Source organism: Scyliorhinus torazame, chromosome 12, assembly GCF_047496885.1.
Source record: "Scyliorhinus torazame isolate Kashiwa2021f chromosome 12, sScyTor2.1, whole genome shotgun sequence".
Classification (NCBI taxonomy): domain Eukaryota; kingdom Metazoa; phylum Chordata; class Chondrichthyes; order Carcharhiniformes; family Scyliorhinidae; genus Scyliorhinus; species Scyliorhinus torazame.
Window position 1 is genome coordinate 67,387,224 of NC_092718.1, and position 26,096 is coordinate 67,413,319.

Here is a 26,096-nt window from a genome sequence, read left to right on the forward strand (position 1 = left end):
CAACCAGTTTTCTATCCACCTCAATACATTTCCCCCAATCCCATGTGCTTTAATCTTGCACAATATCTCTGATGTGGGACTTTGTCAAATGCCTTCTGTCTGAATGTCCAAATATACCACATCGACTAGCTCCCTCTTGTCAACTGTACGAGTTACATCTGCAAAGAATTTCAACAGATTTGTCAAGCATGGTTTCTCCTTCATAAATCCATGCTAACTCTGACTGATCCTGCCACTGTTTTCTAAATGCTCTGCTATAAAGTCCTTGATAATGAAGTCAAGAATTTCCCCCACTTCGCTGGCTTTGAAAGCAGACCATGGCAGGCCAGCAGCACGGTTCAATTCCCGTACTAGCCTCCCTGAACAGGCGCCGGAATGTGGCGGCTAGGGGTTTTCACAGTAACTTCATTTGAAGCCTACTTGTGACAATAAGTGATTTTCATTTCATTTCATTTAATTTCACTACCGATATTAGGCTTATTGGTCTATAATTCCCTGTTTTCTCTCTACCTCCCTTTTTGAATATTGGAGTGACATTAGCTACCCTCCAATCTGCAGGGACTGTTCCAGAGTCTATAGAATCCCAGAAGATGACCACAAATGCATCCACTATTTCCAGAGCCACCTCCTTAAGCACTCTGGGATGCAGATTATCAGGTCCTGGGGATTTATCTGCCATCAATCCCAACAATTTTCCCAGCACCATTTCTCTACTAATATTAACCTCCCTCAGTTCTTCCCTCTCACTAAACCTTTCATTCTCCAACATTTCTGGTATCTGATTTGTGTCCTCTTTTGTGAAGACAGAACCAAAGTATGTATTCAATTGCTCAGCCATTTCTTTGTCCCTTATTATATATTCCCTTGTTTCTGTCTGTAGGAGGCCTACATTTGTCTTAACCAATCGCTTTCTCTTCACAGATCTATAGATACTCTTAGTGTCAGTCTTTGTGTTCTCTGCAAGCTTATTTTCATACTGTAATTTCCCCTTCTTAATCAATCACTTGGTCCTTCTTTGTTGAATTCTAAACTGCTCCCAATCCTCAGACCTATTATTTTTCTTGGTGAACATGCGCGCTTCTTCCTTAGATCAGATACTATTTTTAATTTCCTTTGTAAGCCATGGATTGGCCCTCTTACCCATTTTGCTTTGGTGCCAGACAGAATGAACAGTTGCTGCAGTTCCCCCATGCGTTCCTTGAATGTTTGCCATTGCCTATCCACTGTCACCCCTTTAAGTAACTCTCCCCAATCTATCAAGGCCAACTCATGCCTCAGATCTTCATAGTTTCCTTTATTAAGATTCAGAATCAACTCCTTCACTCTCCATCCTGATAAAAAATTCTATCATGTTATGGTCGCTCATCCCCAAGGGATCTCGCACAGCCAGATTGGCAATGATTCCCTTCTCATTACACAGTCCCCAGTCTAAGATGGTCTGCTCTCTAGTTGGTTCCTCCACATATTGGTCAATAAAACCATCACTCCAGGAATTCCTCCTCTGCGGCACTGTGGCTAATTTGATTTGCCCAATCTATGTGCAGATTAAAATCAACCCATGATCACCAATATTCCTTTATTACATGCATCTCTAATTTCTTGTTTAATGCTACTCCCAACATCAACACTGCAGTTTGGGGGTCTATATATGACACCCACTAATGTTTTTGCCTCTTGATATTTCTCAACTCTAACCATGCAGACTCCACATTGTCAGAGCTAATATCCTTTCTCACTATTGTGTTAATTTCCTCTTTGACCAACAATGCCATGTCACCACATTTTCTTTTATGCCTGAAATTCCTAAATACTGAATACCCTGGGACATTCAGTTCCCATCCCTGGTCACCCTGCAGCCATGTCTTCGTATTCCCAATTATATCATACCCATTTATATCTATCTGCGTGATTAGTTCATCCACTTTATTGCAAATGCTCCATGCACTAAGGCACAGAGCCTTTAAGCTTGCCTTTTTCACATTGTTTGTCTTGCTCCCAATATTTTTCGCTTTTGTCCTGTTTGAATTTTGCCCTTAGTTTCTCAGCCTATCATTTTTCTTATTCCCTTTTCTACCTTTTGTTTTTATCCTTGCTCCCTCTTTCTCTGATTCCTTACATAAGTTCCCCTCCACCTAGCATATTAGTTTAAACCCTCCCCAACAGCGCTAGCAAACAATCCCCCTGGGACTTTGGTTCCAGTCCTGCCCAGGTGTAGACCGTCCAATTTGTAATGGTCCCACCTCTCCCAGAACCTGTTCCAATGTCCCAAAAATCTGAATCCCTCCTTGCTGCACCATCTCTCAAGCCAGGCATTCATCCTGTCTCTCCTGTCATTCCTACTCTAACTAGCACGTGGCACTGGTAGCAATCTCGAGATTGCTACCTTTGAGGTCCTACTTTTTAGTTTAGCTCCTAACTCCCTAAATTCAGCATGTACACCTCATCCCGTTTTTTACCTATGTCATTGGTGTCTATACGCACCACAACAGCTGGCCGTTCACCCTCCCCCTTTAGACTGCCCTGCAGCCATTCTGAGACATGCAGGACCCTTGCACCCGGGAGGCAACACACCACCCTGGAGTCTTGTTTGCATCCGCAGAAATGTCTGCCAATCCCCTTACAATCGAATCCCATATCACTGTAGCTCTACCACTTTTTTTCCTGCCCTCCTGCACAGCAGAGCCAGCCACGGTGCCATGAACCTGGCTACTGCTGCCTTCCCCTGGTGACCCATCTCCCTTAACAGTATCCAAAACGGTATACCTGTTTTGGAGGGAGATGACCACGGGAGACCCCTGCACTGCCTTCCTACTCTTCCTCTGCCTGTTGGTCACCCATTCCCTATCTCCCTCAGTACTCTTTATCTGCGGTGTGACCAACTCACTAAACGTGCTATCCACGACTTCCTCAGTATCATGGATGCTCCAAAGTGAGTCCATCCACAGCTCCCGGGCCATCAAGCGGTCTAACAGGAGCTGCAGCTGGGCACACTTATTGCACGTGAAGGAGCCATGGACAGTGGACGTGTTCCTGAACTCCCACATCACATAAGAAGAGCATGTCACGGGTCTGGGAATCTCCTGCCATGTCTTAACCCAGAGGTTAACTTATACAACTACAATGCTCCCCAAAAAAAGATAAATGAAAAGATAAGATAAACTACTTACCAGTCACCACTACTTAGCAGAGAGATTCAAATTTGGCAGGTCTACTATTCCGCCCCTGGAGACTTACCAGTCACTTCTCTCCCTTGCAGCCTCAGCTGCCAGTTTCTCCTTCCCCAGTTCCACCTAATTTCCAGTTTTCACCCAACTCCAAGAAGCACTCTCACTCAGCCAAGGCAGTGCTATATTACTCTTTGGATCCAGCAGAGGGCAGTAGAGCGGAGCTGCTGATTGATGTTGCAAGGGAAATTTGCATACCTCCGTCGTGGTCACCCTAACTTGAAGGTGTAACTGAGCTAGAGACCCTAGCTGTTCAAGTGAAGACAAGCATCCAGCAGAGGGCAGTAGAACAGAGCTGCTGATTGGTGTTGCAAGGGAAATTTGCATACCTCTGTCGTGGTCACCCTAACCTGAAGGTGTACCTGAGCTAGAGACCCTAGCTGTTCGAGTGAAGACAAGCATCCAGCAGAGGGCAGTAGAGCGGAGCTGCTGATTGGTGTTGCAAGGGAAATTTGCATACCTCCGTCGTTGTTACCCGTGCCACGTGATAGCGAGATGAGGAATAGGGAAAGAGAGGAGTTGAACGCGTGGCTAAGGGATGGTACAGGAGGGAAGGTTTCAGCTTTCTAGATAACTGGGGCTCATTCTCGGGTCGGTGGGACCTCTACAAACGGGATGGTCTACACCTGGACCAGAGGGGTACCAATATCCTGGGGGGAAAATTTGCTAATGCTCTTCGGGAGGGTTTAAACTAGTTCAGCAGGGGCTTGGGAACCTGGATTGTAGCTCCAGTATACAGGAGGTTGAGAGTAGTGAGGTCATGAGTAAGGTTTTAAAGTTGCAGGAGTGTACCGGCAGGCAGGAAGGTGGTTTAAAGTGCGTCTTCTTCAATGCCAGGAGCATCCGGAATAAGGTGGGTGAACTTGCGGCATGGGTTGGTACCTGGGACTTCGATGTTGTGGCCATTTCGGAGACATGGATAGAGCAGGGACATGAATGGTTGTTGCAGGTGCCGGATATTTCAGTAAGCTCTGGGAAGGTGGTAAAAGAGGGGGAGGGGTGGCATTGTTAGTCAAGGACGTTGGTGGCAGAAAGGACGTTTGATGAGGACTCGTCTACTGAGGTAGTATGGGCTGAGGTTAGAAACAGGAAAGGAGAGGTCACCCTGTTAGGGGTTTTCTATAGGCCTCCGAAAAGTTCCAGATATATAGTGGAAAGGATTGCAAAGATGATTCTGGATAGGAGCGAAAGTAACAGGGTAGTTGTTATTGGGGACAACTTTAACTTTCCAAATTTTAACTTTCCAAATATTGACTGGAAACGCTATAGTTCGAGTACTTTAGTTGGGTCCGTTTTTGTCCAATATGTGCAGGAGGGTTTCCTGACACAGTATGTAAATAGGCCAACGAGAGGCGAGGCTGTATTGGATTTGGTACTGGGTAATGAACCAGGACAGGTGTTAGATTTGGAGGTAGGTGAGCACTTTGGTGATAGTGACCACAATTCGATTACGTTTACTTTAGTGATGGAAAGGGATAGGTATATACCGCAGGGCAAGAGTTATATCTGGGGGAAAGGCAATTATGATGCGATAAGGCAAGACTTAGGATGCATCGGATGGAGAGGAAAACTGCAGGGGATGGGCACAATGGAAATGTGGAGCTTGTTCAAGGAACAGCTACTGCATGTCCTTGATAAGTATGTGCCTGTCAGGCAAGGAGGAAGTGGTCGAGCAAGGGAACCGTGGTTTACTAAGGCAGTCGAAACACTTGTCAAGAGGAAGAAGGAGGCTTATGTAAAGATGAGACATGAAGGTTCAGTAAGGGCGCTCGAGAGTTACAAGTTAGCTAGGAAGGACCTAAAGAGAGAGCTAAGAAGAGCCAGGAGGGGACATGAGAAGTCTTTGGCAGGTAGGATCAAGGATAACCCTAAAGCTTTCTATAGATATGTCAGGAATAAAAGAATGACTAGGGTAAGAGTAGGGCCAGTCAAGGACAGTAGTGGGAAGTTGTGCTTGGAGTCCGAGGAGATAGGAGAGGTGCTAAATGAATATTTTTTGTCAGTATTCACACAGGAAAAAGACAATGTTGTCGAGGAGAATACTGAGATTCAGGCTACTAGACTAGAAGGGCTTGAGGTTCATAAGGAGGAGGTGTTAACAATTCTGGAAAGGGTGAAAATAGATAAGTCCCCTGGGCCGGATGGGATTTATCCTAGGATTCTTTGGGAAGCTAGGGAGGAGATTGCTGAGCCTTTGGCTTTGATCTTTAAGTCATCTTTGTCAACAGGAATAGTGCCAGAAGACTGGAGGATAGCAAATGTTGTCCCCTTGATCAAGAAGGGGAGTAGAGACAACCCCGGTAACTATAGACCAGTGAGCCTTACTTCTGTTGTGGGCAAAATCTTGGAAAAGTTTATAAGAGATAGGGTGTATAATCATCTGGAAAGGAATAATTTGATTAGACATAGTCAACACGGTTTCGTGAAGGGTAGGTCATGCCTCACAAACTTTATTGAGTTCTTTGAGAAGGTGACCAAACAGGTGGATGAGGCTAAAGCAGTTTATGTGGTGTATATGGATTTCAGTAAAGTGTTTGATAAGGTTCCCCATGGTAGGCTACTGCAGAAAATACGGAAGCATGGGATTCAGGGAGATTAGCAGTTTGGATCAGAAATTGGTTAGCTGGAAGAAGACAAAGGGTGGTGGTTGATTGGAAGTGTTCAGACTGGAGTCCAGTTACTAGTGGTGCACCACAAGGATCTGTTTTGGGGCCACTGCTGTTTGTCATTTTTATAAATGACCTGGAGGAGGGCGTAGAAGGATGGGTGAGTAAATTTGCAGATGACACTAAAGTCGGTGGAGTTGTGGACAGTGCGGAAGGATGTTATAAGTTACAGAGGGACATAGATAAGCTGCAGCGCTGGGCTGAGAGGTGGCAAATGGAGTTTAATGCAGAAAAGTGTGAGGTGATTAATTTTGGAAGGAATAACAGGAAGACAGAGTACTGAGCTAATGGTAAGATTCTTGGCAGTGTGGATGAGCAGAGAGATCTCGGTGTCCATGTACATAGATCCCTGAAAGTTGCCACTCAGGTTGAGAGGGTTGTTAAGAAGGCGTACGGTGTGTTAGCTTTTATTGGTAGAGGGATTGAGTTTCGGAGCCATGAGGTCATGTTGCAGCTGTACAAAACTCTGGTGCGGCCGCATTTGGAGTATTGCGTGCAATTCTGGTCACCGCATTACAGGAAGGATGTGGAAGCATTGGAAAGGTTGCAGAGGAGATTTACCAGAATGTTGCCTGGTATGGAGGGAAGATCTTATGAGGAAAGGCTGAGGGACTTGAGGCTGTTTTCGTTAGCGAGAAGTAGGTTAAGAGGTGACTTAATTGAGGCATATAAGATGATCAGAGAATTGGATAGGGTGGACAGTGAGAGCCTTTTTCCTCGGATGGTGATGTCTAGCACGAGAGGACATAGCTTTAAATTGAGGGGAGATAGATATAAGACAGACGTCAGAGGTAGGTTCTTTACTCAGAGAGTAGTAAGGGTGTGGAATGCCCTGCCTGCAACAGTAGTGGACTCGCCAACACTAAGGGTATTCAAATGGTCATTGGATAGACATATGGACGATAAGGGAATAGTGTAAATAGGCTTTAGAGTGGTTTCACAGGTCGGCGCAACATCGAGGGCCGAAGGGCCTGTACTGCGCTGTAATGGTCTATGTTCTATGCACTCTTTGGTAATATATCTTTCCTTTTTGCTTTATATATCCAGAATGATCTGATGGTGTGATTCTTAAGAAACCACCAATCTTCAACTTAAAGCAAAATAGATTTATTGAATAACGAATTGATTAATATTGGGTTTGCACACTCTACAGAACTATAACTAGTAATCAAGTAATCTATATTAAAGTATTAACTAATTTAAACTACACGTGCTAACTATGCTGTGATCTATCTCTCTAACACTCTGCTGTCTAGTCGCTCCTGGTTGGAAGCGACCCAAGATGCTTTGAGTTCTCATATATATAGTGGAATCTAGTGTTGCCCTCTAGTGGTTGTGTTACACTAAGATGTAATCATTAACCCTTTACATGTCTCTAGATATACATATCACTACAGGCAGGCTTCACCGTGCAGACGTATCTGAGCACACCACATCACAGCCTAGTGTATCACACCAACTCCATCACATCCAGTGTATCCCAACAACTCCATCACAAACCAGAATATCCCAGCAACCTCAACACATCCCAGTGTATACCAGCGCACTCCACCATATCCCAGTGTAGTGATTAGCACTGCTGCCTCATGGCGCCGAGGACCCGGTTTCGATCTCGGCCCCGGGTTATTCGCCCCGTGTCTGAGTGGGTCTCACCTCCACAACCCAAAGATGTGCAGGGTAAGAGGATTGGCCACTCTAAATTGCCCCTTAACTGGAAAAGAATAATTGGGTGCTCTAAATTTATATTTTTAAAAAATCATATCCCAATGTATATCGGCACCCTCCATCTTATCAAAGTGTAATTCATCGTACTCCATCACATCCCGATATATCCCAGCACATTACATCACACCTCAGTGTTTCTCAACACACTCAATCATATCCAGTGTATCCCAAACGATTCCATCACATCCCAGTGTATCCCAGCAGTTTCATCACATCCTTGTGTAATCCAGCACACTCCACCACATCCCCGTGTACAGCAGCAACCCCATCATATCCCAGTGTATCCCAGAACATTCCATCTCAGCCCTGTGTATCCCAGTACATTCAATCTCAGCCTTTGTATCCCAGCACACTTCATCATATCCCAGAACCTCCACCACAGCCATGTGTATCCCAGCACACTCCCAACGTACTCCAGAACATCCCACTGTATCCCAGCACATTCCATCACAGCCCACTGTATCCCAGCAAACTCACATTATATCCCATGTGTATTCCAGCACAATCCATCACATCCCAGTGTATCCCAGCACACACCATCACAGCCACCATCACATCCAGTGTATTACAGCACACTCAACCATATTCTTGTGTATCCCAGCAGACTCCATCATAACCCAGTTAATGCCAGCAACTCCATCATATGGCAATGTATTCCAGCACACTCCATCACTTCCCAGTACATTCCATCACAGCCCAGTGTAGCCCAGCATCACTATCACATCCCAGAGCATCCCTGCACTCTTCATCACAGAACAGTGTAACCCAGCAGGCTCCATCACAACCCAGTGTGTCCCAGCGCACTCCATCACAACCCAGTGTGTCCCAGCACACTCCATCATATCCCAGTGCATCCCAGCACACTCTATCACAACCCAGTGTGTCCCAGAACACCATCATGGCCCAATGTATCCCATCACACTCCATCATATCCCAGCACACTCCATCACATCCAGCGTATCCCAGCACACTCCATCACAACCCAGTGTGTCCCAGAACACCATCATGGCCCAATGTATCCCATCACACTCCATCATATCCCAGCACACTCCATCACATCCAGTGTATCCCAGCACACTCCATCACAACCCAGTGTGTCCCAGAACACCATCATGGCCCAATGTATCCCATCACACTCCATCATATCCCAGCACACTCCATTACATCCAGTGTATCCCAGCACAATCTATCACATCCCAGTGTGTCCCAGAACACCATCATGGCCCAATGTATCCCATCACACTTCATCATATCCCAGCACACTCCATCATATCCCAGTGCATCCCAGCACACTCCATCACAACCCAGTGTGTCCCAGAACACCATCATGGCCCAATGTATCCCATCATACGCCATCATATCCCAGCACACTCCATTACATCCAGAGTATCCCAGCACAATCTATCACATCCCAGTGTGTCCCAGAACACCATCATGGCCCAATGTATCCCATCACACTCCATCATATCCCAGCACACTCCATCACATCCAGTGTATCCCAGCACACTCCATCACAACCCAGTGTGTCCCAGAACACCATCATGGCCCAATGTATCCCATCACACTCCATCATATCCCAGCACGCTCCATCACATCCAGTGTATCCCAGCACACTCCATCACAACCCAGTGTGTCCCAGAACACCATCATGGCCCAATGTATCCCATCACACTCCATCATATCCCAGCACACTCCATTACATCCAGTGTATCCCAGCACAATCTATCACATCCCAGTGTGTCCCAGAACACCATCATGGCCCAATGTATCCCATCACACTTCATCATATCCCAGCACACTCCATCACATGCAGTGTATCCCAGCGCACTCCATCACAACCCAGTGTGTCCCAGCACACTCCATCATATCCCAGTGTATCCCAGCACAAGCTATCACATCCCAGTGTGTCCCAGACCACCATTGTGGTAGTATGTATTGGGGGTCATGTGGGACTGGAAGCCCTAATGTCATTGGCTGACAGATCCCGGGTCCTGGTTGGCCGTTGACCTCATACTCCGCCCTGAAGGCGAAGTATAAGAAGCCGGTGCCTTCCCCCGCAGGCCAGTTTACTATCGGGCTGCTGGGGAACAGACACGCTTAATAAAGCCTCATCGACTTCACTCTATTCGTCTCACGGAGTCTTTGTGCGCCACAACCATCATGGCCCAATATATCCCATCTCACTCCATCATATCCCAGTACACGCCACCACATCCCAGTGTATCCCAGCATGCCCCAACACATCCCAATGCATCTCGGAACCCTCCATCATATCCCAGCGTATTCCAATACACTCCATCACAACCCAGTGTGTCCCAGAACACCATCACGGCCCAGTGTATCCCATCATACGCCATCATATCCCAGCACATCCCCACACATCCCAGTGTATCTCGGAACCCTCCATCACACCCCAGTGTATCCCTGCATGCTCCATCACATCCCAATGCATCTCAAACCCTCCATCATATCCCAGTACACTCCATTACAACCTAGTGTATCCTAGAACACCATCAAAGTGTATCCCATCGCACTCCGTCATATCCCAGCAAACTCCTATACATCCCAGTGTTCCCCAGCACGCTCCATTCCATCCTTATGTATCCCAGTACTCCCTGGAACATCTCCAGCCCCCAGTGCACTCCATATTGTTTCCGTGCCCCCCAGTATTTCATTGCGCACCCCATCCACTGTGATCAAATATACAATTTTCATTAATTTGTTTTTTCTGGATTTTAAAAAAATTTAGAGTACCCAATTCATTTTTCAATTAAGGGGTAATTTAGCGTGGCCAATCCGCCTACCCTGCATATCTTTTGGATTATGGGGGCGAAACCCACGCAAACACGGGGAGAATGTGCAAATTCCACACGGACAGTGACCCGGGGCCGGGATCAAACCTGGGACCTCGGCGCCGTGAGGCAGCAGTGCTAATCACAGCACCACCATGCTGCCCCAAATATACAATTAATTTAAATGTTCAAAGCTTTATTTTGGATTGTATGAGGTAGGTTGCGTCCGGGCCTGTTGGATAAGTCGGAAAAATTCCACCCCAAATTCTCAATGACTCCAGCTTCACCTTGACATGTCTTTCCCAGTGTTAGGAATCCCAGAGAGGGAGAGACACAGATTATAATGTCCCCCAGGTCACAAATAGTTCAAATTGAAGGTCGCCTGAATGTTACACCTCTCCTGCCCAATATCAAGGTTACAGAGGTTGACAGGACAGAATGTTAAAAAGGAACATCTGGCTCACACATCAGGAATACCAGAGTAGATGATCTTTCCCTACCTTGTGAAAGGATTCATTTTTCCGTGGTCGGAAGACCCACTCATTGACAGTCGTGGCCTCAGTTTCGCCACGTCTCTTACATGAGATGCACCGAAGTTTCATTGTGTGATCTTTGACAGCTTCAGTATCTGACTCAACCTCGACACACCCAGGATTTGAACAATCCGCTGAACAAAATCAAATACAACATGGTAAGAGAGTGAATTCCAGGGGTCAGAATCTCAAACCATGGAAAAGAGTATCAGTCCCTACAGACAAGTGCCTCAAACACCGGGAACAAGGACCTCGAACGCAAGAGACAAGGGCCTCAAACACTGGGAACAGGGGAGATCAAAACCAAGAGACAAGAGCCTCAAACAGCAGGACAAGGACCTCAAACCCAAGAGACAAGGGCCTCAAACACTGGGGATTAGGAGCTCAAACCCAAGAGACAAGGACCTCAGAGACTAAGGAATAGGGCATCAAACCCTGGAGACAAGGGCCTCAAGCCCTGGGAGCAAGGGCTTCAAATCATGTGGACCAAGGCTTCAAACCCTGGGAACAATGGGCCTTAAACCATGGGGACCCAGACCTCAAACCATGGGGACAAGGGCCCTAAACCATGGGGGCAAGGGCCTCAGACCCATGGGACAACAACCTCAAACCCTGGGGACAATGACCCAAATCCTGGGGACAATGACCACACCCCCTGAGACATGGACCTCAAACCATGGGGATATGGACCTGAAACTCTGGGGACAAGGGCCTCATACTCTGGAGACAAGGCCGGCAATCTCTTGGGCCAAGGGCCTAAAGCCCTGGGGACAAAGGACTCAAATCCTGCAGACAAGGGCCTCAAACCCTGGAGACAAGGGTCTCAAACCTGGGGGCAAGGGCCTCAAATGATGGAGACATGGGCCTCAAACCCTGGGGTGAACGGCCTCAAGTCCTGGGAACAAGGACCTCAAACACTGGGAACAAGAACATCAAACCTTGGTAACAATGGCCTCAAACCCTGGGGACAAAGGGCTCAAACCCTGGGGACAAAGGCCTCAAGCTCTGGGGGTAAGTGCCTCAAATCGTGGGGACCAAGACCTCAAACCCTGGGGACAAGGGCCTCATACCATGAGCACCATGGCCTCAAACCATGGTGACAAGTCCCCAAACCCTGGAGACAAGGACCTCAAACCATGGGGACAAGGATCTCAAACTCTGGGGTGAAAGGCCTCAAGTCTTGGGGCAAGGGCCTCAAACCTGGAGACAAGGACCCCAAATCCTGGAGGAAAGGGCCTCAAACTATGGGGACATGAACCTCAAACAGTGGGGACAACGGCCTCAAACTCTTGGAACAAAGGCCTCAAGCCCTGGGGACAAAGGTCTTAAATCCTGCAGACAAAAGCCTCAAACCCTGGGGCAGGGATCTCAAACCCTGGGGATAAAGGCCTCAAATCCTGGGGTTGAAAGGCCTCAAGTTCTGGCAACAAGAGCCTCAAACCCTGGAGACAAGGGCCTCAAACCATGGGGACAAGGATCTCAAACTCTGGGGTGAAAGGCCTCAAGTCTTGGGACAAGGGCCTCAAACCTGGAGACAAGGACCCCAAATCCTGCAGGAAAGGGCCTCAAACTATGGGGACATGAACCTCAAACAGTGGGGACAACGGCCTCAAACTCTTGGAACAAAGGCCTCAAGCCCTGGGGACAAAGGTCTTAAATCCTGCAGACAAAGGCCTCAAACCCTGGGGCAGGGATCTCAAACCCTGGGGATAAAGGCCTCAAATCCTGGGGTTGAAAGGCCTCAAGTTCTGGCAACAAGAGCCTCAAACCCTGGAGACAAGGGCCTCAAACCTTTGGATGCTGAACTCAATCCCTGGGAATAAGCTTCCTCAACCCCGTTGATCTTTGGATTGACCTGGCCCACCGTTAAGTTTGTGATGCCGCAGAATATAACAGATATCACAGCAGTGAGAGGAGATGTTACTACTTGCACTCTGCATATTCTGGTAGACAGAGTTTCAACCCATGATAAATTCTTTGAGCATTCTGTGTGAATTAAAACATTGACAAAATACCATTTACAACAGATGTTAACCTTTTGTGAGAAGACCACGAGTGACTGATAGTAACCACTGCCATAGAACCGTGGAACTCTCACAACGAGTTGTTGTGTCATCATTCCCGAACACGCTAATTGCAGATGAATTAGAAGGTGCAGAATTGCACAGAACTCATGGGCTCGCTGTGCTAATTGAAACCCTACTTGTGAAGGACTGAGGGCGCAATTCAGCAGCCTCGTCACGGGATGAGGCCATTGAGTCTCGCGCGAAACCTCTCGTGAAATCCACGATGCTCGAAACGTCTCGCGAGATTCAACAAAATCTCACGAGTCGTCATCATTTGGATCTCGCCTTCACTGGGCATGTTCCAGATCTGAATATTTATTGACCCAATGTTGGCCGCACGTGGGCGTCCTCGCGAGGGCGCCATTTAACCCTTGAACAGGTATAACGGCACCTGGGGGAGAAGGGTCTCCCAGGCTATTAGAGACCCCTGGGTAGTTCGGGACAGGGCAGGGTGTCACCCTTGCACTCCCCCTGGCACCTGGACATCTTTCACTGCCAACCTGGTACCATGGCTGTGTCATGAGGTCGGGCCCTGCCAGAGGTCGGGCCCAGCGGGATCTTGCCACGTAGAAAGGGGGAGGGGGTGGGGATCCTAGGGGCCTCCCCAATGTTGGGGGGGTGAAGGGAAGCCATAAAATGGGGGGTGGGAGGACCTGAAATATTTGGGGGGGGGGGGGGGGGTGGGGGGGATCAGGGCTGCAGCAGGAAATCACTCTGAGTGCGGCCTCAGTGGAGAGAAACACAAAATTTGACTACTTAATAATAATCTTTATTGTCACAAGTAGGCTTACATTAACACTGCAGTGAAGTTACTGTGAAAAGCCCCTAGTCGCCACATTCCGGCGCCTGTTCGGGTACACAGAGGGAGAATTCAGAATGTCCAATTCATCTAACAGCACGTCCTTCGGGCCTTGTGGGAGGAAACCGGAGCACCCGGAGGAAACCCACGCACACACGGAGAGAACGTGCAGATTCCGCACAGACAGTGACCCAAGCCGGGAATCAAACCTGGGGCCCTGGAGCTGTGAAGCAACAGTGCTAACCACCGTACTACCATGCTGCCCATGCCACAGCCATATTCTCAAAAATACGTACACCGCCGAATGCATAATTTCTGCAGCAATTAACAGGCAAACCCAGAGACAGTCAATTCAGCATCGACTTCATTAGACCTTCACTGATTATTGATATCAGCCTAATGGGCAGAAAATGGGTGTGAGGTGATCACTAGGGATGTTTTGTATCGTTGCAGGATTGAGGTGGGCTGAACTGATCATTCTTTGATGTTCACTGTTAAACTCTTTGGGATCTCTGCTGAAAACAGTGATCTGCTGTGGATTGAGGATGGGTTTGGAATGGCTAAACTACAAACTGGTCTAAAATGATGACGCCTAACTTCAGAGCTCATTGACCATTTCTGCCTTGCATTTTGTGATTTATTTCCATGCTATTCAGAGGCAACCAGCAATAAGACAGTTATTTTCTACCTACATGTAGTGGAATTGATTGGCCTCGATTCTACACACCAGTCAGCCCTGATGTTACAGCAGAACCTTCGCTGGGACTGTGACGGTCAAACTGCATCTCTGTTTCCTGGTTTGCTGTTTAATTGTGTTGGCAGCTCCAGGCTTGGGAGGCAGAAGCTCTCTCTAAATATACTACACAAAATCAATTATTCATCAGCTACCATCTCCAGAATTGGAACTGCATTAGTGACACAGCGCTGTTTAAATCAAACAGAGCTGGAACGTCAATGTTCGCCTAGTCCTAAGTATGTGCTTTCCAGATCTGACCCATAATGATCGGGCTAGGGGAGCCATTCTGTTCTGGGTTCTCCAAATCTTTAAACTACATATTTTAAAAACTACAACCCCCAACAATGTAAAACTTAAAATGACTTCCAGTTAAGATTCCATACTGTGTGAAGAACAGGAGTATATCGAGCCCCACCTGCTGCACAGCGAACAGAGAGCTGTGTGCAAACAGATGTACTCAGAACACATTCTTCACCAATGTTTAAAGTTATCACAACAAGACCCCCAAATTCTCATTGTGAAAACAGGGCTCAGATTCTGCAGCCCCACTGGAGGATAAAAGTGCTTGGTTACATATTCTTTACAGTCCTCATTGAAACACTGAATCATGCAGGACAGGAGGGGACCATTCAGCCCATCGTGTCTGTGTCGGTCTTTGAATAGATCTATCCAAATAGGCCCAACTCTCTCTCGTCCTGCTCTCCCCCCCCCCCCCGCCCCCGCCCACTCCCACGCCCCTGCCCCAGATATCCCTGCAAATTATCCCCCTTCAAGTATTACTCCAATTAGTTACCAAGCCTCCAGACGCTGGAAAACACTTTCTCCTTCTCAACTCTATCCAAACCCCTCATGATTTTGGGCCTATGGAGTTGGCTAGAGGGTAACTTCGGCCAGATGTGGGGCAGCACGCTGGCGCAGTGGTTAGCATTGCTGCCTCACGGCGCCGAGGTCCCAGGTTCGATCTCGGCCCCGGGTCACTGTCCGTGTGGAGTTTCCACATTCACTCCGTGTTTGCGTTGGTCTCACCTCCACAACCCAAGCGTAGGTGGATTGGCCACGCTAAATTGCCCCTTTAAAAAAAAGAGATTGAGATGAGGAGGAATTTTTGAATCTTTGGAATTCTCTACCCCAGAGGCCGATGGAAACTCGGTCATTAAATATGTTCAGGATCAAGACCATAAGACATAGGAGCAGAATTAGGCTACTTGGCCCATCGAGTCTGCTCTGCCATTCCATCATGGCTGATACTTTTCTCATTCCCATTCTCCTGCCTTAATAAAGAGGGCTAATAGGGGTCATGAAATATCTTTGGCTAACAGGGTTAAGGAAAATCACAAAGCCGTTTATTCGTATATAAGGAGCAAGAGGGTAACTAGAGAAAGGATTGGCCCACTCAAAGACAAAAGAGGGAATTTATGCGTGGAGTCAGAGGAAATGGGTGAGATTCTTAATGAGTACTTTGCATCGGTATTCACCAAGGAGAGGGACATGACAGATGTTGAGGCTAAGGATGGATGTTTAAATACTCTAGGTCAAGTCGGCATAAGGAAGGGGGAAGTTTTGGGTATTCTAAAAGGCATTAAGGTGGACAAGTCCCCAGGTCTGGATGGGATCTATCCCAGGTTACTGAGGGAAGTGAGGGAAGAAATAGCTGGGGCCTCAACAGATATCTTTGCAGCATCCTTGAGCACGGGTGAGGTCCCGGAGGACTGGAGAATTGCTAATGTTGTCCCTTTGTTTAAGAAGGGTAGCAGGGATAATCCAGGGAATTATAGACCTGTGAGCTTGACGTCAGTGGTAGGCAAACTGTTGGAGAAGATACTGAGGGATAGGATCTATTCACATTTGGAAGAAAATAGACTTATCAGTGATAGGCAGCATGGTATTGTGCAGGGAAGGTCATGTCTTACAAACCTAATAGAATTCTTTGAGGAAGTGACAACGTTAATTGATGAGGGAAGGGCTGTAGATGTCATATACATGGACTTCAGTAAGGCGTTCGATAAAGTTTCCCATGGCAGGTTGATGGAACAAGTGAAGTCGTATGGGGTTCAGGGTGTACTAGCTAGATGGATAAAAAACTGGCTGGGCAACAGGAGACAGAGAGTAGTGGTGGAAGGGAGTGTCTCAAAATGGAGAAAGGTGACTAGTGGTGTTCCACAGGGATCCGTGCTCGGACCACTGTTGTTTGTGATATACATAAATGATCTGGACGAAGGTATAGGTGGCCTGATTAGCAAGTTTGCAGATGATACTAAGATTGGTGGAGTTGCAGATAGCGAGGAGGACTGTCAGAGAATACAGCAAAATATAAATAGATTGGAGAGTTGGGCAGAGAAATGGCAGATGGAGTTCAATCCAGGCAAATGCGAGGTGATGCATTTTGGAAGATCTAATTCAAGAGCGGACTATACGGTCAATGGAAGAGTCCTGGGGAAAATTGATGTACAGAGAGATCTGGGAGTTCAGGTCCATTGTACCCTGAAGGTGGCAACGCAGGTCGATAGAGTATTCAAGAAGGCATACAGCATGCTTGCCTTCATCGGATGGGGTATTGAGTACAAGAGTCGGCAGGTCATGTTACAGTTGTATAGGACTTTGGTTAGGTCACATTTGGAATACTGCGTGCAGTTCTGGTCGCCACATTACCAGAAGGACGTGGATGCTTTAGAGAGGGTGCAGAGGAGGTTCACCAGGATGTTGCCTGGTATGGAGGGTGCTAGCTATGAAGAAAGGTTGAGTAGATTAGGATTGTTTTCGTTGGAAAGACGGAGGTTGAGGGGGGACCTGATTGAGGTCTACAAAATTATGAGAAGTATGGACAGGGTGGATAGCAACAAGCTTTTTCCAAGAGTGGGGGTGTCAATTACAAGGGGTCACGATTTCAAGGTGAGAGGGGGAAGGTTTAAGGGAGATGTGCGTGGAAAGTTTTTTACGCAGAGGGTGGTGGATGCCTGGAACGCTTTGCCAGCGGAGGTGGTAGAGGCGGGCACGATAGCATCATTTAAGATGCATCTAGACAGATATATGAACGGGCGGGGAACAGAGGGAAGTAGATCCTTGGAAAATAGGTAACAGGTTTAGATAAAGGATCTGGATCGGTGCAGGCTGGGAGGGCCGAAGGGCCTGTTCCTGTACTGTAATTTTCTTTGTTCTTTGTTCTCCCCATAACCCCTGATCCCTTTATTCATCAAGAATCTCTCCACTTAAGGACATCAGGGGTATGGACTACGGCAGTTCAAGGAGACAGCACTTTCTCATGGGCAATTAGGGATGGGTAATAAATGTTTGGTAGGAGGCCTTGTGGTGCAGTGGGGAGGGTCTCTGGGTTTGAGTGCCACCCCAGAAATTAATGGCCAAAGAAGATGTGTTCATAGCGCCCGGCCAAACAGGTTCATAGATTATCATAGAATTTACAGTGCAGAAGGAGGCCATTCAGCCCATCGAGTCTGCACCGGCTCTTGGAAAGAGCACCCTACCCAAGGTCAACACCGCCACCCTATCCCCATAACCCAGTTACCCCACCCAACACTAAGGGCAATTTTGGACACTAAGGGCAATTTATCATGGCCAATCCACCTAACCCGCACATCTTTGGACTGTGGGAGGAAACCGGAGCACCCGGAGGAAACCCACGCACCCTGAGGTTGAACCACAAAACCTTCCAGTGGCCGGTAGTAAGAGCAGGAGAGACTGCTGGTTAGTCACAGTTGATATTTTTCATGGAATTTTCATAGAATTTACAGTGCAGAAGGAGGCCATTTGGCCCATCGAGTCTGCACCGGCTCTTGAAATCCACACCTCCACCCTATCCCCATAACCCAGTGACCCCACCCAACACAAAGGGCAATTTTGGACACTTAAGGGCAATTTATCATGGCCAATCCACCTAACCTGCACATCTTTGGACTGTGAGAGGAAACTGGAGCCCCCGGAGGAAACCCACGCACACACAGGGAGGATGTGCAGACTCCGCACAGACAGTGACCCAAGCCGGGAATCAAACCTGGGACCCTGGAGCTGTGAAGCAATTGTGCTAACCACTATGTGCCTGGCGACAGACTAGCGACCTGTTCCAGGAGTTACTAGCTATGGAAAAGGATGAAGGTCTGCCTTACTGCGGGATGAGAATTGGAATAAATGCTGGTTATGTCGACACAATACAGCTAATGTGCAAATGGTGATCTCAAACAGCAATGAAATGAACCTGCTTTTCTTTGGTGGTGTTGGTTAAGGGATAAATGTTGGCCTGGATATCAGGAACCTGTATATCTCCAAACAGAGAGTTAGGACTGAAAGATGGCCACCCTGAGTTCAAAACTCTCTCAGTTCAAAACTCAAGTGGCTCTAAAACACACAGATTTTTTTCTGATGTGAGTGTGTTATTAACTGAGATATACGCGTGGTGCTAATGTCACTGGATTAGTAACCCTGAGGCCCAAGATAATACTTTTAAAACATTAATTCAAGGGATGTGGGTGTCACTGGCCCGGCCCAGCAATTATCACCCATCCCTAATTACCCCTAAGAAGGTGGTGGGTGAGCTGCTTTCTTCAACTGCTGCAGTCCGTGTGGCGTAGGAACACCCACCATGATATTAGCAAGGGAGTTGCAGGATTTTGACCCAGTGACAGTGAAGCAATGGACGATAAATCTCCAGTGCAGGATGGCGAGTGACTTGGAAAGGAACCTCCAGGTGATGGGGTTCCCAGGTATCTGCTGCCCTTGTCCTTCTAGATGGTAGTGGTTGTGAGTTTGGAAGATGCTGTTGAAGGAGCCTCGGTGAGTTCCTGCAGTGCATCTTGTAGATGGCACACACAGCTGCTATTATGTGCCAAGTTGTGGATGGAGTGAATATTTGTGGAAGGGGTGCCAATCAAACGGGTTGCTTTATCCTGGATGGTATTGAGTACTTGAATGTTGTTGGAGCTGCACTCATCCAGGCAAGTGGAGAGTTTCAATCACACTCCTGACTTGTGCCTTGTAGATGGTGGACAGGCTTTGGGGAGACAGGAGGTGAGACCTCAGGATTCCCAGCCTTTGACCAGTTCTTGCAGACATAGTATTTATCTGGCTAGTCCAGTTCAGTTTCTGATCAATGGTAACACCAGGATGTTGACAGTGGGTGATTCAGTGATGGTATTGCCTTTGAATGTCAAGGGGCAATGATTATCTCTCGTTGGAGATGTCATTACCTGTCACTTGTGTGGCATGAATGTTACTTGCCACTTGTCAGCCCAAGCCTGGATATTGCCTAGGTCTTGCTGCATTTGGACATACATAGATACACACATAGAAAATAGAAGCAGGAGGAGGCCTTTTGAGCCTGCTCCACCATTCATTCTGATCATGGCTCATCATCAAGTTCAATACCCTGATTCCATCTTCCCCCCATAATCCTTGATCCCTTTAGCCCCAAGAGCTATATTTAATTCCTTCTTTCTTATAAATTTAAAGTACCCAATTCTTTTTTTTTCCAATTAAGGGGCAATTTAGCACGGCCAATCCACCTGTCCTGCACATTTTTGGGAAGTGGGAGTGAAATGCAGACATGGGAAGAATGTGCAAACTCCATACGGACAGTTACCTGGGGCCGGAATCGAACCCGGGTCCTCGGCACCGTGAGGCAGCAATACTAATCACTGTGCCGCCCCGAGCTATATCTAATTCCATCTTGAAATTACACAACCTTTTGGCTTCAACTACTTTCTGTCGTACTGAATTCCACAGATTCATCACTCCCTGGGTGAAGAAAGTTCTCCTCACCTCAGTCCAAAAAGGTTTATCCCTTATCTTCAGTTCTGGACCCTTAGTTCTGGACTCCCCCCACCATCAGGAACATTATTTCTGAATCTACCTTGTATAATCCGGTTAGAACTTTTAAAGTTTCTATGAGATCCCCCCTCACACTCTTCTAAATTCCAATGAATATAATCCTGACCTACTTAGTCTCCCCTCATATGACAGTCCGGCCATCCCAGGAATCAGCCTGGTAAACCTTCGCTGAACTCTCTCCATAGGAAGAACATGGACTGCTTCAGCATCTGAGGAGTCGCGAATGGTGATGAACATTTTGCATTCATCAATGAACATCCCCACTTCTGACCTTATGATGGAAGGAAGGTCATTGGTGAAGCAGCTGAAGGTGGGTGGGTTCTCGGGCCCTCAAAAGAAGAAAATGTTCTTGCAGAGGCGGAGGGAATAAATGACGACTTTGCACCTGGCTTCAGGTAAGAAAAGAATGAAGATAATTTTGCAGTAAAGGATAGGAAAGTAAAGAGATTGGATTAAATAAAAATAGAGAGAAAAGTTGTGTTTAATAGGTTGACATGACTCAAAGTGAATAAGTCACCCATCCCCTGGGTTGCTGAGAGAATCCAGAATGGAAATAGCAGGTCTTTTTTTTCCAATTAAGGGGCAATTTAGCGTGGCCAATCCACCTACCCTGCCCATCTTTGGGTTGTGGGGGCAAAAGCCACGCAAACACGATTGAATGTGCAAACCCCACACGGACAGTCACCTGGGGCCGGGATCGAACCCTGGTCCTCAGCGCCACCATGCTTCCTGAAGTAGCAGAAGGTTTGACCACAATCTTTCAATCCTCCTTGGATATGGGGGTGGCTCCAGAGGACTGAAAGATTGCAAATCGTACACCCTACCGGAAAAAGAGGGAGATTTAAACTTGGCAACCACAGGCCTCTCAACCTAACCACAGGAATGGGAAAACCATTGTCAAGTGCAACATGAAGTCTCGCTTGGAGAAAGGTTAATATGGGACAATCGCACAAATTTGTTAAAAGTAAACCTTCTCTAACTAAACCTGACTGATTGTTTGATTAAGTAAGAGAGAGGTTTGAGGAGTAGAGAGTATGTCTGCGTGGGTTTCCTCCGGGTGCTCCGGTTTCCTCCCACAGTCCAAAGATGTGCGGGTTAGGTGAATTGGCCAATGATAAATTGCCCTTAATGTCCAAATTGCCCTTGGTGTTGGGTGGAGGTGTTGAGTTTGGGTGGGGTGCTCTTTCCAAGGGTCGGTGCAGACTCGGGGGGCCAAATGGCCTCCTTCTGCACTGTAAATTCAATGATAATCTATGATTAATCTAGGACAAAGGTTCGGCATAACATCGTGGGCCGAAGGGCCTGTTCTGTGCTGTATTTTCTATGTTATAGAACATAGAACATAGAACAATACAGCGCAGTACAGGCCCTTCGGCCCACGATGTTGCACCGAAACAAAAGCCATCTAACCTACACTATACCATTATCATCCATATGTTTATCCAATAAACTTTTAAATGCCCTCAATGTTGACGAGTTCACTACTGTAGCAGGTAGGGCATTCCACGGCCTCACTACTCTTTGCGTAAAGAACCTACCTCTGACCTCTGTCCTATATCTATTACCCCTTTGTTTAAGGCTATGTCCCCTCGTGCTAGCCATTTCCATCCGCGGGAGAAGGCTCTCACTGTCCACCCTATCTAACCCTCTGATCATTTTGTATGCCTCTATTAAGTCTCCTCTTAACCTTCTTCTCTCCAACGAAAACAACCTCAAGTGCATCAGCCTTTCCTCATAAGATTTTCCCTCCATACCAGGCAACATCCTGGTAAATCTCCTCTGCACCCGCTCCAAAGCCTCCACGTCCTTCCTATAATGCGGTGACCAGAACTGTACGCAATACTCCAAATGCGGCCGTACCAGAGTTCTGTACAGCTGCAACATGACCTCCTGACTCCGGAACTCAATCCCTCTACCAATAAAGGCCAACACTCCATAGGCCTTCTTCACCACCCTATCAACCTGGGTGGCAACTTTCAGGGATCTATGTACATGGACACCTAGATCCCTCTGCTCATCCACACTTTCAAGAACTTTTCCATTAGCCAAATATTCCACATTCCTGTTTTTCCTTCCAAAGTGAATCACCTCACACTTCTCTACATTAAACTCCATTTGCCACCTCTCAGCCCAGCACTGCAGCTTATCCATATCCCTCTGTAACCTGCTACTTCCTTCCACACTATCGACAACACCACCGACTTTAGTATCGTCTGCAAATTTACTCACCCACCCTTCTGCGCCTTCCTCTAGGTCATTGATAAAAATGACAAACAGCAACGGCCCCAGAACAGATCCTTGTGGTACTCCACTTGTGACAGAACTCCATTCTGAACATTTCCCATCAACCACCACCCTCTGTCTTCTTTCAGCTAGCCAATTTCTGATCCACATCTCTAAATCACCCTCAATCCCCAGCCTCCGTATTTTCTGCAATAGCCTACCGTGGGGAACCTTATCAAACGCTTTGCTGAAATCCATATACACCACATCAACTGCTCTACCCTCGTCTACCTGTTCAGTCACCTTCTCAAAGAACTCGATAAGGTTTGTGAGGCATGACCTACCCTTCACAAAGCCATGCTGACTATCCCTGATCATATTATTCCTATCTAGATGATTATAAATCTTGTCTCTTATAATCCCCTCCAAGACTTTACCCACTACAGACGTGAGGCTCACCGGTCTATAGTTGCCGGGATTGTCTCTGCTCCCCTTTTTGAACAAAGGGACCACATTTGCTATCCTCCAGTCCTCTGGCACTATTCCTGTAGCCAATGATGACATAAAAATCAAAGCCAATGGTCCAGCAGTCTCTTCCCTGGCCTCCCAGAGAATCCTAGGATAAATCCCATCAGGTCCCGGGGACTTATCTATTTTCAGCCTGTCCAGAATTGCCAACACCTCTTCCCTACGTACCTCAATGCCATCTAATCTATTTACCTGGAGCTCAGCATTCTCCTCCACAACATTATATTTTTCCTGAGTGAATACTGACAAAAAATATTCATTTAGTATCTCGCCTATCTCTTCAGACTCTACACACAACTTCCCATCCCTGTCCTTGACTGGTCCTACTCTTTACCTAGTCATTCGCTTATTCCCGACATACCTATAGAAAGCTTTTGGGTTTTCCTTGATCCTTCCTGCCAAATACTTCTCATGTCCCCTCCTTGCTCGTCTTAGCTCTCTCTTTAGATCCTTCCTCGCTACCTTGTAACTATCCATCGCCCCAACTGAAACTTCACACCTCATCTTCACATAGGCCTCCTTCTTCCTCTTAACAAGAGATTCCACTTCTTTGGTAAACCACGGTTCCCTCGCTCGACACCTTCCTCCCTGTCTGACCGGTACATACTTATCAAGAACACGCAGTAGCTGATCCTTGAACAAGCTCCACTTATCCAGTGTGTCCAACACTTGCAGCCTACTTCTCCACCTTATCCCCCCCAAGTCACGTCTAATGGCATCATAATTTCCCTTCCCCCAGCTATAACTCTTGCCCTGCGGTGTATACTTATCCCTTTCCATCCTTAACGTAAACGTCACCGAATTGTGGTCACTGTCCCCAAAGTGCTCACCTACCTCCAAATCCAACACCTGGCCTGGTTCATTACCCAAAACCAAATCCAATGTGGCCTCGCCTCTTGTTGGCCTGTCAACATATTGTGTCAGGAAACCCTCCTGCACACACTGTACAAAAAACGACCCATCTAATGTGCTCGAACTATATCTTTTCCAGTCAATATTTGGAAAGTTAAAGTCTCCCATAATAACTACCCTGTTACTTTCGCTCTTATCCAGGATCATCCTCGCCATCCTTTCCTCTACATCCCTAGAACTATTTGGAGGCCTATAGAAGACTCCCAACAGTGTGACCTCTCCTTTCATGTTTCTAACCTCAGCCCATACTACCTCGGAAGATGAGTCCCCATCTAGCATCCTCTCCGCCACCGTAATACTGCTCTTGACTAGCAGCGCCACACTTCCCCCTCTTTTGCCTCCTTCTCTGAGCTTACTAAAACACCTAAACCCCGGAACCTGCAACATCCATTCCTGTCCCTGCTCTCTCCATGTCTCCGAAATGGCCACAACATCGAAGTCCCAGGTACCAACCCATGCTGCCAGTTCCCCTACCTTATTTCGTATACTCCTGGCATTGAAGTAGACACACTTCAAACCACCTACCTGAACACTGGCCCCCTCCTGCGATGTCAAATCTGAGCTCCTGACCTCTATACTCTCATTCTCCCTTACCCTAAAACTACAATCCAGGTTCCCATGCCCCTGCTGCATTAGTTTAAACCCCCCCAAAGAGCACTAACAAATCTCCCCCCCCAGGATATTTGTGCCCCGCAGGTTCAGATGTAGACCATCCTGTCTGTAGAGGTCCCACCTTCCCCAGAAAGAGCCCCAGTTATCCAGAAATCTGAATCCCTCCCGCCTGCACCATCCCTGTTATGTTCTATGTTCTATGTTCTATGTAAACAGAAGCATATGTGTAATTTTTAAAGTGTAATTTGGATAGACAATTGACTAATGGATAGGGCAGAGAATAGTGGTGAGTGGACGTTTTGCTGACTGAATAGACATAAGCAGCGGAATCCACCAGGGATCAGTGCTGAGAAACTCCGACTCCAGTGCACAGCATTAAGAATAACCCTGAAAATTAATCTGATGTATACAGTTTAAACAAAACAGCAAGACAGCCCCAATTACAATTGTGCTGATGGTAAACAGTCAGCCAGTCAAAATGGAGGTGGACGCCGGGGGCTCCATTACAGTTTTGGTGAACAAACGTTTTGTTATTTGCAAGGTGAGTGCCAGCCCCTAAAGTTAAGAAGCCCAATGGCCAGGCTAGCCATGTGTACTGGAGAAGTTTTAAGGATCCTGGGAACAACCACAATGTCCATGAGCTACCAGCACCAGTCAGCTCAACTGCCTTTAATAGTAGCGGAGGGGACCAAGGGCCAAGTCTGATGGGCCGTGATTGGCTTCACCAAATTAGATTAAATGGGCTAGAAATCTTCAAAATTAATGAAGGCAACTTTCATGGCATCTTTAAAAATACCAGGAGGTTTTCAAGACAGGTTAGGCAAGATACAAGGCCTAAAAGCAAAGATTTATGTGGACCCTGAGGCCATGCCCAAGGTTTTCTGGGCCCAACCCGTCCCCTATGCGTTACATGAGAAAGTTCAGACTGAACTCAAGCGGTTATAATAATTAGGCATCATCAAGCCTGTACAATTTTCAGAGTGGGCAGCTCCCATTGTGCCAGTGGTGAAGTCTGATGGAATCATTAGGATATGTGGAGACTACAAATTAACCGTGAATCAGGTGGCAAAATTGGGCCAGTACCCAATACCAAGAATTGATGATTTATACGCTAAATTAGCAGGTGGTTTAACTTAATATGAACCATGCGTACCAGCAATTAGAATTAGACGAGGCTGCTGGAGAATCTTTTACTATAAATGCCAATAAAGGCCAATACCAGAATACCTGGCTACCCTTCAGAGTCCCTCTGTGTGTACACAGTTTTCCAGTGCAAGATGGAAAGTTTACTTCAGGACCTATCCAAGATGGTCTATCTAGACAATGTACTAACAACAGGAGTGTCCAAAGAGGACGCCTCACAAATCTCGAAGAAGTTTTTAAATATTTAAGAAGGCCGGAGTAAGGCCAAAAAGTGAGAAATGTACGTTTCAAGCTCAGGAAGT

General features: G+C 47.1%; 1 protein-coding gene across 1 annotated transcript in view; it reads right to left on the reverse strand.

Moving 5' to 3' along the window:
* Positions 1-26,096, reverse strand: part of LOC140386461 (sodium channel regulatory subunit beta-1-like) — a 95,264-nt gene that overhangs the window by 35,132 nt on the left and 34,036 nt on the right. Inside the window, exon 2 of the mRNA XM_072468828.1 lies at positions 10,908-11,074. Within this exon, the coding sequence (XP_072324929.1) occupies positions 10,908-11,074 (167 nt within the window). The remainder of the gene's footprint in view (positions 1-10,907; positions 11,075-26,096) is intronic.